The 14,779-nt window shown below is 40.5% G+C and overlaps 1 protein-coding gene across 1 annotated transcript in view; it reads left to right on the top strand.

The window, feature by feature from the left end:
• The window catches only part of foxo3b (forkhead box O3b), a 43,619-nt gene extending 32,703 nt beyond the window's left edge, over positions 1–10,916 (top strand). Inside the window, exons 3-4 of the mRNA XM_005921648.3 lie at positions 4,985–6,449; positions 7,708–10,916. Coding sequence (XP_005921710.1) covers positions 4,985–6,430 — 1,446 coding nt within the window. The 3' untranslated portion in view covers positions 6,431–6,449; positions 7,708–10,916. The remainder of the gene's footprint in view (positions 1–4,984; positions 6,450–7,707) is intronic.
• The last annotated feature ends 3,863 nt before the right edge of the window (positions 10,917–14,779 follow it).

The raw sequence follows: 14,779 nt of genomic DNA, 5'->3' as shown, positions 1-14,779 counted from the left end.
CCAAGCAAATTCAACTTTATCTGGCTACTCTGAGTTAGTTGGCTTTTAAACCTGGATAACCGGTCTGCCAAACAGTTGATAGCTGAACCTGCATTATCTAGGTGAGCAGAGGTGAGTCAGAGAAAACATCATTAGAAAGAGCACTTTATTTTAAATATCAAATCAGATGTTGGTGCAATCTGTGTCTGTTATCAGTTTCATTGGCAAAAATTAAATGATTAAAGCTTCTCGAGCCACACTTATGCCTGTCTAAATATAAAGCTATGGCTAACTTGGAGGTTTGTTTAGCTCAGGAGTGTTTAAATTGCTAGGATGGCTCTTTGTGAGGCTAACAAAATCTGCAAGCACAACTGAATCACAATTATAATTCAAGTTTTTGTCGTCGCTGCCAACGTTCCACTCTTTGTGCCGTGTAAAGATAACCATAGTCTGGCTGTCACGTCCTATTTAACCAACAGGTATGAGAGTAATACGGATGCTAAAGTAACTCTCAACAATGCTAAACTGTCAAACTACATCTTTGAAGAAGTATTTTTTTTTCTTTTCAAGAAATGAAAAGCAAGGTTGAGTTAAAAAAAAAATCAATTTGTCTGCCTTTGTGACAGGGCCCTCCTGTTAAACTTCAAGTCTCAGAAATTAAAGCTCACCTGAGAGAGAAATAAGAGGAGGTCTGAAGAAAGAAAGAATTTAAAAAGAAAAAAGTCCCAAAAGTTACCTGGATAGTATCAGCAGTTTCATTTTTGTTGCTGTTTGTAGGTGTGTATGTGCGTTATTTAGCTGCCGTGGCTGCATAGTAGGAGCTATGATTCAGAGCTGCTGTCTCAGTGAGCTGTTTTTATTAATGGGCTTCGGGAATACCCCAAAGGAGCTACAGCAGTATGTATACAGTACTCAGCTCACACTGTGAGTTTACCATGTTCACACATAAATTCTTAACGTGCAAATTTTCAGCAAATGAAACAACTTTAATAGTTTGGGGGTGGTAACCATCAGGCACATTTAAAAATAAATCAATAAAAGGAAGTCGCCTCAAAGTAAGAGAATAGTTCCAAGAAAGAGCTGTAATGATATTATCACGTTTTTGAAATCTACTCTCAGGCTACATTAAGTCTTTTGACATAGATTCAACAAGGTGCTGGAAACATTCCTCAGAGATTTTGGTCCATATTTACATGATAGCGTCACACAGTCATTTCAGATATGTAGGCTGCACATCCATGATGCCAATCCCACGTCACACCTGACAGGAACAAGACATTTTTTGCATTTTCTCTTTTTCAGGCCATTTTCTGTAAACCCTAGACATGATTGTGTGGGAAAATCCCAGCATATGATTGGCTAATTCGATATTTGCACTAACAATCAGTTGAACTGATGTACTTGGCCAGTGAGTGCATGTCAGTAATGACGGGAAATTTAAGCTTAAGATGGGCAGGAGGAGGTGGGTTTTAAATTTAAGCTCCAGGACTTTGGATTGGGCTCACCATATGTGTCTTAAGAGTTTTTCTTATGTTTTATATTGAGTTTAATGAACTCATGGAAATTTCAACAATATGCTGGGTGTGTCATTAAATGCAGTAGAAGAATCACAGGAGACAGAAATGAGATGTTGTGGTTTGCACGACAGGCTAAATGTCTGCAAGAAATGCAAAGTAAAAAATGTTTTAAACGGTTAAAAGGTCAGGCCACCAAAATCATAAAACAACATACTTTCCATGTACTAAACCGCAGGCAGTGCTGCATCTATGCACAGTTCGGATTGTGGTGCTCAAGGCAAATTTAAAAAAAAAAACAAATCCAAGGAAATCCTTGAAATCTCCAGAATAAAAGTGGTGATCAGTGCAGTTTGTGAGGAAGAGTATGTGGGAGGGCTTGCTTCTACTAGTTTATCACACATTGTACTGACAGCATGCACATTATTCATTCTTTCATCTTGTAATCATCATGTTCTTATCCTACCTTTCACATGGATCCAAATTTCCTCGTCCATGCTGTGGTTGCAGATGCCCTGCTTGCTTTTATCACTTGCCCGTCACACAAAGTTATGAAATATCACACTTGACATTTGAAGGAAACGAGCAATGGCACAAAAAAAGAGATGCATTAAACAAGTGGCTTTCGAGGGAGAAGGACTGATGAAGTATCGGGCGCTGGCAGGTGAATGTTTATACCAGCTGGATAAAGAAATTCTGTTTTTTAAGAAATTCTCCTATTATTCATCCCGCCAAAGTTTTTATTTTTCCTTTACAAAGCCGATCCCCTGCCATTATTTATAACTTCTTGGCAGATGGAAACATTTATGTACGTGTGTGTTCTGTAATAAAGCAGCAATACGTCATGCCTCGAGAGATGCCGGCAGAGGATAAACACTGGTCTCTCTAGTATTTATTCCCCTCTTACCTCACTGCAGAATACACGGTGCACAATTGAGAAATATGTTCGCACCATCATTCATGATTCTATGCAATGCATAGCAAGGGTCGGAAGAAGCATACGCTCCAACAGAAACAAGTTTTTGCATAACAGTTGCAAACCATTTAAGAGCGTTTTCATATAACTATCACAACCGCACCCATAGTACACGCTCAAATATGCATACACTCACACAGGGTCATGGGTTCAGTTTGGCCCCAGAGATCTTGCTCTGCCAACACAGCATTCAGAAATGTAACTTAAACCCATTCTCTCTCCTCTCTGACTGAACTGCCTTTGACCAGAATAACAGTCCTGACCAAATTGCCTGTAAACTGTTGCCTGGTAAAGACGGTGCTGCTTCGTGGAAAACAATATTGTGATTCCCACAAAAACAAGAAGATGTTGGTTCTCGCTGATTTGAACCCAGAAGTCTGTTCCGTCTTTATGAGTAAAAATATACATAAGAGGTAAAAGGAGAGGGGAAAATTGCGTGCATGTTGTGGATGGCGGTTGGGTTGTTTATATGGGAGGATATAGCATAGCCCCAGAGTCCCACAGGGCCCATAAGAGCTATGTGTTTGTGAAACAACAGAAACTGCGGAAGAAGGAGGGGATGTGGAAAAAGAAGGAGACTGAGGCAAAATAATTAATTCAGCAAAGCCTGCAATAAATTGAGAAGACGGGGAAAGTGTAATTAATGCTAGAGGCAAGGTTATAAACATATAAGTTAGTGATCCAGAACAGAATTATTTTTCATTAAAATGCATGTTTTTTTTAAGACTCCTAATGGTGTTACTGTGAGTTGAAATTTGAGACTATGGCTGTGTGTACACATTGTTATCCTGTCATAAAAAGATCCATGAAATGATGTCCTGTTATGTAACCAGATGGCGGCATGTGTGTTGTGTGGGAGCATGTGTGCGATGGCCGGAAGGGGGGGGTGGATGTCCAGATGGATAAGAACATGTTTGTAATTTAGGGATCAAGTTTGAGTTTCAAGTCTTAAATTACTGCTTTTACACAATGCAATCCTCAGTTTAAGCTGCATTATTTAATTATTGAAAAGAGTACTGAAGTGAACAGACTTCTCTAAAGTAAACAAGGCATGTGAATCTTTGCTATTGTGCAAATGGAAACTCATAATGACACACATGAATAAAACTTGCAAGACCTCTTGTTTAAATAGTATCCCAGTTTTATCAAGCTGTGTTATCTGTTACTGGCCTTTGACTCTTATCTTGTGGTTTAACTATAACCCAAGCCATTGCATCCAAAGGAAGCCAATCTGACTCTTTCAGTCTTTTGTGTTCTGAAACTACTAGAAATATCAGATAGTCACCTCAGTATCACATGTTCTTAGTTTGGCTAACATAATCATTCTGACACTTCTACACTTCTAACATGAAGTTTAATAAGTACACCACTTTTACCATGCACAATTTTCAAGGTTATGGACAGATAACAGGCTGAAGTTACACATGAACTCCAGGAGGATCAGATCTATACAAGCAGTGAGGTTGCCTTTTGTCCTATGTGGCACATGACAACATTTCTCACTACTGGAAATGCTCTGTTTGGGTACGGTGATGGGAGATGCATGAAAAAAGATGTGCAGACCCATGATGGCATGGGTCCTTCTGCATATTACTGGCTCTATTTATAAAAAAGGATGGGTTGTACACGACACAGACTTTGTACTGTTAAGCTGGTAGGGTAAAGAGTGTTTAATGTTAGATGCAACTGACTTTGACATTTGCGTTTCTGGGTAATGTCTAGAAAACCTCTGGGCTGCAGTGCACGTGTGAAAGTAGCTCGACAATGATTGCTAGTGTGGTGAAAGTCTCTGCACAATGTGAAGCACGAACAAATGTACGCCTGCTAACTATTAATGCTAACATAGTCAGCACCAAGACAACAAGCATTTCAACAGGGTTGTTATGTAGTCATTTGGGCCTTTAATGCGCGCGTACGTCTCTGTGTCGTGAATGAAACTCTTGATCACTGGCAGGGACTGTCATGTGAAAAAGTTGCCCCACAGTGGGCCTTTTGGCCTCTCACAAGAAAAGAGCTCAGAGCTGATCAATACACACCAGCCAAGACAAACAGTCACACGCAAACACACATGATCTGACATATAGAGGCTCTTTGTATGTGTCATTCATTATTGAGGAGGCTTGATTTTTAGAACACTGTCTCTCTCTTTTCTCTTTTATGCCCACAACACAAAAGCTACAGCGGGAACAATGCAGACATCAGTGCTAAGTGGTGCACAATGTTAATGTGAGCCTGTCTATATTTAGTGGATCAACAATTGAAACAATAGGCTTTTGCTGTTTGTACGTCTAGTCACTGAGAAGAACTGTTTACGTGACTGCAGAATGAGCGTTCGTGGGTGGTTTATGGATCAGTGTTGTTGAACTTAATGAGAGGTTTTCATTGAATGTTGCACTGGCAAAAAGAAGAATGGATACAAATCCATACTGGTGACAAGCATAGTTTGAGTAATTGTCGCAAAAAGTATTTTCCACACAGCACTCAGCTGAGTCTTCTTCTCTGTTTTGTGTTACAGAATTCCATCCGACACAACTTATCCCTCCACAGTCGTTTCATCCGTGTCCAAAATGAGGGAACAGGAAAGAGTTCTTGGTGGATGATCAATCCAGAAGGAGGAAAGGGTGGTAAGGCTCCACGGCGCCGGGCAGTCTCCATGGACAACAGCAACAAGTACACCAAGTCCGCCCGCGGCCGTGCTGCCAAGAAGAAGGCAGCCCTGCAGGCTGCAGCTGCTGCAGCTGGTGAAGGTGGTGCGGACAGTCCTTCAGGTCTCTCTAAGTGGCCTGGAAGCCCGACCTCACGCAGCAGCGAGGAGCTGGATGCTTGGACAGACTTCCGCTCTCGCACAAACTCCAATGCCAGCACAGTGAGTGGCCGCCTCTCACCTATTCTGGCCAACCCCGAGCTAGACGAGGTGCCTGATGACGAGCCGCCTCTCTCGCCTATGCTCTACTCCAGTCCTGGCAGAACACTGTCTCCTGGGAACGCCAAGACGAATGGGAAGGCTGTGCCGACTGAGCTGCCCCGTTTGGCAGACCTGGCGGGTACAATGAATCTGAATGATGGACTCACAGATGACATAATGGATGAGTTCCTGGAGAACATCAGCATGGTGCCAACCACTTCCAGCCAGACTGCACCAAATGGTTCCTCAGGTTTCAGTTTTGGGTCCAAACCCAGTGGGATAGCCTCACCTTCCTCCACTTCCTCTCCATCCTCCAATTCTTCTTCTAATGGAAGTGCTAGCTACAGTAACTCTATCTTCGGCCCCCACACGGCGGGCTCCTCTCTGCGTTCGTCCCCCATGCAGACCATCCAGGAGAACAAGCAAACGTCCTTCTCCAGCATCAGCACGACCCGCTTTGGCACCCAGACACTGCAAGACTTGCTCAACTCTGACAGTCACAACCATAGTGATGTAATGATGACCCAGTCAGATCCATTGATGTCACAGGCCAGTGCAGCTGCCCTCGTTTCCCAGAACTCCCGCCGTGGCCTCATGCTCCGCAATGATCCTGTCATGACTTTTGGGACAACTGGAGGACTTCAAAGCAACCAACAAGAGATGCTGCGAAGTAACAACCACAATCACAGCTCTCTGAGGTCTATAAATGGAGGCTTGAACCTAGTGAATGAGGCTAACACTCTGGCTAATGCCAAACAGCAGCTCCTGCTCTCACCCCTGGGAGGAAATGGGTCTTCCTCCATGCAGATTGACACCTCAATCTTCCTGAGTGGGACAGTTAGCAGCAATGGAGGGAACTATCAGGATCGTTTCCCCACAGATCTGGACCTGGACATATTCAATGGCAGCCTGGAATGCGACATGGACTCCATCATCAGGAACGATCTTATGGATGCAGATGGCCTGGATTTTAACTTTGACTCTCTTGCCAACATGAATGGAGTCAGCAACTTCACAAACACCAAGCAGACCTCTCAGAGCTGGGTACCCGGCTGAGAGGGTGGGAGCAGAGCAGGTATGTAAATTGAAGTGTTGTTTGTTTTGAAGTATCTAATGGGGAATTTGATGTATGAGCTAATTAGTTTTGTTTTTTTTTTCCTGAAAAAAACTCTGTAAAATTTGGTCTAGTACACGTCATGCTCACAGTAGGGTTGTAGAGTTATTTGTGTCATGAATAGAGACAGCCTTAGACAAAAGCACTAAGATGATGTGATAATAACAGGAGTCAAGAAAGGACTTCACAGAACAAAATTACTGGGGGTTTTTTTCTTTATTGAACCACTTCGACCTTAATTGTTCTTCCTAAATCACATTGACACAATAAAAAAACTTCTCCAGCAGTTTTTTTCCTTACATGTTACATGTTTTTAATAAGGATGTGGACTGCATATACATTTTGGGGAAATAATTATTTGACCCCCTGCTGAATTTGTAAGTTTGCTCACTTATAAAGAAATAAGCAGTGTCTATTTTAAAGGTTGTTTCAATTGATTGACAGAGAAAGAATATCACCCATAAAAGTTATAAATTGATCTACTTGTCATGAGTGAAATAAGTATTTGGTCTGTAAAAGATGAAAATAGCTGCCATGATGTTGTGACATTGAAGATATTGTTTCGCAGCTTTGAATTGGGAATTTTGGCCATTATCATCAATTTTTTTAAAATCCTGTAGTCGTGAGTGAGGGTTGAATATGACCAAGAACCCAGTAAAGCTGCATAATCAAACAGTAGCAACTTGTCTACCACAAGGAAGACTTGCCCAGATACATTCCCTTCATTTGTTTCAATTTATTGTTACCATTTATGAAATGAACATCATGCTTAATTAAATATGACTGAGACCATAAATTCACCAGCAAAACGTTTACTGAGGTCTTAATTAGAGTGAGAAGAAGTAATTTTCCCATAAACTTCAATTGAGGTTTCTCCAGTGATGTCATGATGTCATGTGCACACTGCTGAAGAAATGTCAGTCAACCACTGGTTTCTTGGGTTTCTAGGAAGTATGTGATGAGGACTTGATCAGGAATAATTCATATATTCAATAATTCATATTCAAATGCATGTATTACGAAACATATGCAGGAGTGGTAGCTTTAAGCACCTAGCTTGCAGCTGCAAATAACCAGCAGTGAACAGAAATTTGTTGTTAATATGAGCCAGTGACATTTGCCAATCTACTTATTCAAAAATGTGACTTAAAAGCTTGAGAAGGGAAAAGATTTTCATTCTTACGAACACAAAAAGATAATCATATCTTTTTCATTCCAGGTCTGACCTGTGTGGTGCAAGAGAAGATCGGACACACAACATCCTTTTTGCCAAACCTGCCATCAGCACAATGTAAAATAACCAACCCTGTGTTTACAGAAGAAGACTTCCTCTTGAGAGCTTTACCTTCGCTCCCACACTGGTGAACCATGAAAGATCCTGCAGACTCGAGAGATGCTGCGCATGAGCCCTCAAAGCTTCTTGTGAAACGACAACAGCAAAAACGAAAGCTACATCTAACAATCACAAGAAACTCACAAATCTTAGAATTATGCAATTTTCCTTTGACGCCCAGTCTGCTGATATCAAAGAGACACTGCTTATCAAAAAGGGGTCTTCAGGTGGAAATTGAGGACTAAATGGCAAGCAAAGAATCGAAGGAGAGCATGGTGCAGTTGTTCCCACTGAAGTGTAAAGAGAAAAAAAAAACAAGACATGTTGTGGTGTAAATCAGATCCAGTGGTTTCCTGAGACGTGTAATACTGAAAAAGAAATTCCCACTGTTCTAAGTAATTTTAAATGTCATATGTTGTTGTTGTTGTTGTTTTTTGAGTTCCTGTTTTATCATATTTGTTTCTTAATCAAAAATGTCTGTAGAGAAAGAGTCATTGTACTGGTGAAATGAAAAGGTGGAAATGGGAGTGTCGTACTCACTGAGTGGCCACTTATTCAGTCCATGTGTAGACAAACTGAAACGTTGCCCCAGATTGCGAAATCTCCAAAACCCCAGAAGTTTAAATTCCTCAATTTAACACAATGCACTTGCTGTTTTCTATATTATATGATGCATGACTTTGAAATAACAGCAGCATACTGAGGGTTATATTATGATTAGATGATTGCTACAGCTTTTGTTTTATCCTTGTATATATCAAAAGACTAGAGGAAGAAAACTTCTGGTACAGAATAGTGCAGGGCAGGTAAAAATTCAAGAGGGAAAAGATCTTGTATGTCTTCTCATTGCTTTCCTAACTTCTGGTGAGTTCTGTTGAGGTCATTTATCACAGCATTCGATGTAGCCAAAACAAAAACCTGTGTCCTAGGGTTGTGAACATTTCCACACCACAACAGGTGCTATATAAACAGTGTTGAATCCTGTCCTGCGAGGAAGCTGTGCATATTTTCTGTTCTTTTTTTTTTCCTGTTTTTACCCAAAACCCACAGAAGCCTCGAGCTGCGGCCACTTGTAGCATGATAAGTTTGAGCAAAGGGAGAAGGTTGTTGTCTTTTTTTTTTTCCTTTTATAGGCTCATTCCTCTAGAAGCCATTTGTTTCTTGATTAAAACAATAAGCTATCTCTGTATATTGCCAAATTACTTGAAATAAACAGTAGGATATGCTGGCAGCCAAATGACAGCACACACATTTATGCACACACTTAAAATACACACACACACACACACACACGGGGAAAAAAAAAAAGCAAAAAAATAGCAGGGATCCATGTTAAGCTCTGCAGGTTTCTTGTCGTGAGATTGTGGGGCTTGTTATGCATATACAGAATCACTCAGGGGGTGAGGAAGGAAGGCTTTCCATTTAAGAAACGTCAAGCCACAGTCGAGTAGTATTTTAACGTTTCTTGGGGGGGAAAACATATTTTCTTTGTGTTTCTGAACTTGTAACCTGTGAACTTTTGGCCACCAGGATGAAGAATTAGAAGGACGATAAATGTCAGGATTATTACTTCACACAGTCTGTTGTTTTTTGGTTTTGTTGTCATAGCTTTTTTCTCCTCTTGTTTGACTCTTGACACACACACACACACACAGATCCCCTCGTGGACACGCCTGGTGCTCCTGCAGGTGACTTCCTGTATCTCCTAAATACATGTTAACGTGTGTACGTGTTTATCGATGGAGTTTTATTTCAACTGAATTAATCTCACGAGGGTTTGTAGCTCCTCGCGGTGCATACAGAACAGCCGACTGTATGCATGTATGTATTTATGCATTATGAACCGTGTGAAATGCATATTTACTCGCTGTATGTCCTTATATGCTCATGTAGTACTTGACCCTTGGGGTTTGTCATACCTCTGAATTTGAAGAAATAGCAAATACATCATGCGCCGGGTAAGGAGGGAAAACTGTTACCAGCAATTTTAATTGTTGAACCAGATTTTGGAAATGGTGGAAGGCACCATTGTTGTAGCATCTGGAGACCCCTTCTCCATTTGGGGGCAGTGACATGAAGTGTATTCCCTGTCATGTATATCAGTGTACAGATTCGTGTATATCTCTTTGAAGCTAAGGAAGGAAGGAGGAGTGGGTGTGCATGGTTGGCTAGAATGGTCTGTTGTACTAACTGAGGTTTAGCGCATGAGCTAGCTGGACCTTTCTCAACCTGAGAGGAACACTGTGTTTTTAGTGCTAAAACACTCTGTTCCTTTTTAAAAAATTAAAAAATAAAAAAGTAATAATCAGGGCTTAAAGAGGAGCACTTGCACCATCCTCCGATATTATTATTATTATTACAAACCCATTACACTGACATAGTGAAAATGTCAGCAAGCTGGAATTACCAACACCTTGCTACATCTAAAATTTCCAGAACACTATCTGTCTTTTCTGTTGTCAGGGGGACTCCTGAGCCATCACCTGAACTGTTAAGCATTTGAATTCATCTACACTGTCTGTACTTAAAATTACTTACTCCTGTGAAGACGACAGGCAAAGTGAAATCCGGGGAACGCAGTCATCTTTGAAAAGAGCTCTTATCAATTTGGGAAATATCAAATCTAAAAGGCGTTCCTAACATTATGTGCACTCGGCTCGGTGTAAAAATGCATCGACTCTTTGGGAGGGTAGTTTTCTCGTAGTCATAGCTGAGCAGGCCTTTCACAAAACCACTGCTTCATTCAGGCACAGATGACCTCCTCTCATGCTCGACACACACGCGCAGAACAAAATATGCTGGTTTAAAGCTGAGAAAAGCAAAAATAGACACATACCACTAGAAACCTTAATCACCTCTTGGACATTTTCTTTATATTATCTTCTTATGAGTCCTTCCATCCTTGTTAAGAAGCCCAGGCCAGCTCCCTTTCATACACACTCTGAACTTTTCCCTTTGAACTTTTGCTCTTTATTAATCTTGCTTATTCTCAACTTAATGTTAGTGGGTATTTTCCTGTGTATTACATTTTGAATTTTGAAGTTTGTATAAGAAATAGTGCGCATGTAAATAAAGCTTGGTGAGGCTCCACACACTCTCTGTGTCCTTGTCTTCACTTAATTTTCAGAAGAGAAGATTAGAAGTTCATATATTTCACAAGTGATGTGCAGAAGAAGATTTTCTATTGACAGTTCATATTGCCCAGTAGGAATTTTCAGCACAGGAAGGAAAGCGCTATAGCTCTTGCTTTGCTCGCCTTGCACACGCTGTATATTCACAAGTGTGTGTTTGTGTGCTGGAGCACGAGTGCATGAACAAATTTGACCGTGCACTCCCTCCAGAACATAAATCTCTTCCTCGTGTCAGTCTGGGTGGATCAAAACAGCTCCATGTTGTACTCCAGTTCTTGGAAGTAATCTTGCACAATGTTTTGTGTGAGGCCGAATAAAATGAGAGCAGACGTACAGCAGCTCACTGATACCTGACACTGGGACGGGTACTTTTCCTCTGTTGTTGCGTAACATACAGAGTGGGAGAAGAGGAACAGTCAGAAACAGAGTGTAGCATGCCTTCACGCAACACTAACACAGATATCAATCCCCAGTGACACATCTGACCTCTTCTTGTTTTCTCTCAGATGGGCCAAAAGCCCTGACTCCCAGAAATCATGGGACGTGCACAATCATATCATCTGCATTTTAACTGATAAGTTCAGGTGTGCACAAGTATAAAGTAAATAAGTGACTAAGATTTCCTTTCAAGATAAAAGATCACAAAGTGCGTCAGAACAAAAGATCATAAAGACAATGGTTAAACAAACGCTGTTTTTGTGGCTTCAAAGCTGACAGTAATCTCATCCATAAAACTATGGGGTTATTGGGGAACCTTTTAAGGGAGGCTTGGGCTTCTGAGTTGATTAATTCCAATCAGTTAAAGTGACGATCTCTTACAAGAAGACTTGAATGCACTTAGGAAACAAGATCCAATTATCACGATAGCATTACCATAGGCAGGGCATCTAAATGTCCTGTTGCCTCATTTTTCCAGAGAGGAATGCAGTGACTTGTGCAGCAATACGATGCATAATTGATTTAACATTTCCAAGTCATTAAAGACACTTATTTGTAACTTCAACCTTTGCATTCATCCCACAACTGCTACTGTAATGAGGCGATCTGCACGTCACTGGAAAGCTGAAAAAAACTCCCCATCAGTAAAGCACACCACTGTTAACTGAAATTGCTAAACGTGTAAACACTTTCACACAAATGCATCACATCAATTCAGTTAAACATTAATATTATAACTTTCCACTTGTCATATAGGCAATCTGGAGAATTATAGTTAAAAATTCACACATTAGATTGTTGAGGTTGATTTTTCAGTGTCTTTAAATGTAGCTTAGTAATTCTCCATCAATGCGTTTCCGTAATTCTTTGACATTTAGCATTAAGATCGTCTTTAGGAACTTCTATAAGATATATGCAGAAATGTAGAACATTTTAGGGTATTCAGCATCTAAAGTTTAGTCATCGTGGAGCTTCACAACAAGAATCTACTGTGCTGTTTGTCAGAGCGTCATTAAAAATGATCACATTGTACACTCGGACACTGTATTACGTGGCATAGATTCAACAAGGTGCCGAAATGATTCCTCTGAGATTTCTGTCCATGTTGAAATGATAGCAACACACAGCTGCTGCAGATGTGTCAGCTGCACATCCATGATTTGAATCTCTTATCCCACCACATCCCGAAGACGCCTTATGGGATCGAGATCTGGTGACTGTGGAGATCATTTTTGAGTACAGTGAACTCATTGTGATGATCAAGAAACCAGCTTGAGATGACTTGTGCTATGGTTTGTTATTATGCTGGAAGGGATGGACATAGTCAGCAAAAATACTTAGGTAGTCTGTGGTGTTTAAACAACTTTGGTACTGAGGGGCCCAATGTGTGCCAAGAAAACACCCACTACATATCACCTGATGAATGCTCGCGTAGGTAAGGAAATTCCAGAAAGCTGATTTTGTTCATCTGGACTCATCTGGATTTTTACACTCAGCCATGTGACTTCTTCAGTCTCAGCTGACTGCAGGTTTTCCCAGCCTGATAAACAGTACATCTGCATAATGATCGGAAATTGTACTAGAGACTAACAATGGGCTGTTAGGTCAGTTTCATGATTGTTAATATGCATATATAACCACTGAACAATCATCATAATGCAAATATACTGGTTATGCTACATCCAGATGAACTTAAAAAAAACACCAGCAATAAGAAAAACACTGCAATAGCACACAAAACACAACGGATATAGGATAAACAAAACACAAATAGGAAAGAACAGATTTCCAAAAGCACAAGGGAAGTGTTTCTGGAGAGACAATAACCAATAACCACTTGCAGGAACCAAAATATGCTAAGAATTGCATTGGGAGGCACTTAAAAGAAGTGGAGGATCTATCGGGTTTGTGAGGAAAGAAAAGATGAGCTGTAAGCGTGTTAGCCTAACTCTTAGTCTAAAAATCTGTCATTGGTATTACATGAATCATGATAAAACAGGCATACCATGTTTTGGGTTCCTGCAACTGCTCCGTCGGGTTATTGTCTCACCAGAAACACTTCCCTTGTGTTCTGTTTTCATTTTTCCTATTTCTGTTTTGTTTTTTCCTATTTCCGTTGTGTTTTGTGTGCTTTTGCAGCATTTTTCTTATTGCTGATGTTTTCTTAAGTTGCAGTCCATTTGGCCTCTCAGGGCCACCGTACATTTGAGCCAATATTCAGATCAGATATAATACTACAACAGACAAACTTCAGATGTTACAGTATAAATAGGTGGGCTATATCTTCACAGCACCTGAACAAAGAGTCTTCTTCTAAATTGTCTTCTGCTCTTTGTCAGGTATAAAAAATCAAAAATATTTTATAAATCCTACGTTGTGCTGCCATATACAGTATGGTCCATTCATAACAGCACTGTTTGTCATTGTTACCTAACCTACATGCATCAGGTACTTTATCTCTGCCAGTGCGGTCGTGTCATTTGTTCTCAAATGCACAAAAGAACCTCAAACAAAGTCCTTTCACCCTCAGATACTTCAAATGCTCTTTCATAAAGAAGAGGCATTTCATAACAAATAAAAGAACTGAAAAAGAAAACTTCTAAGGCTCACTGTTAATTACAAAATAGTCAAAGATATGTTATGACTGAGGGAGCAGGCTCGCCACAACTACAAATACCAAAGTCACATTTCAGCAGCCACCTGACTGACTACTTGTCTGGCGTGGCTGCAGTCACACCAGTCTGTGTGAGGTCAGTGAGGTTACTGAATTATTGAAAACGCCTCTGAACCTTTCTGTTTGCTTTTTCTGTCTATTTTAAGGTAAAAAAAAACTGTATTCATTTACATGAGTTTGTGCTTTTGAACCGACCAGCTATTAAGAATAGCTTTAGTTTTAGTTTTTACATGCGGGTATGAGGGCATACTAAATATTACACAGCAATTTTCACTTTGGATTTTGTTGGGCGAGGTGACAATAGTGCATTCCTAAGTTCTATGCACACGTAATTTTCTACATAGCTTCTGCCGGTTGTTTCGTTGGCTGGTTTAATTTTTAAGTCAGAGGTAAAAAAAACTTTATCTCATTGTTTGTCCAAAATCTTGATCTCCACCCACAGGGTGTTTATTTGTCTCTGCCTTGTTCCATGTCAATGGGCGCACATTCGGTAAATGTCATCTTTGTTTTAATGTAGGAAATTAACCTGAACACGCTGTACACTAACAGTAATCAGCACATGATGATTCATCGGAGAAATGTTAGTCATAAGAACGGGCCATGGTTGTGGGTGTGCAAGTGTTCGTGTTTTACATTTTGTATCACCAATGTCCTCTTATCTCCAGACTGTAAACCGATGAGGGCGATAGCATGCTGTGTGTGCAGTTCTTTTCAT

Source organism: Haplochromis burtoni, unplaced genomic scaffold (assembly GCF_018398535.1).
Source record: "Haplochromis burtoni strain Fernald_Lab_line unplaced genomic scaffold, NCSU_Asbu1 Contig_47, whole genome shotgun sequence".
Taxonomy (NCBI): Eukaryota; Metazoa; Chordata; class Actinopteri; order Cichliformes; family Cichlidae; genus Haplochromis; species Haplochromis burtoni.
The sequence above is the reverse complement of the archived record's forward strand: the minus strand, read 5'-3'. Positions and strand labels throughout refer to the sequence as shown.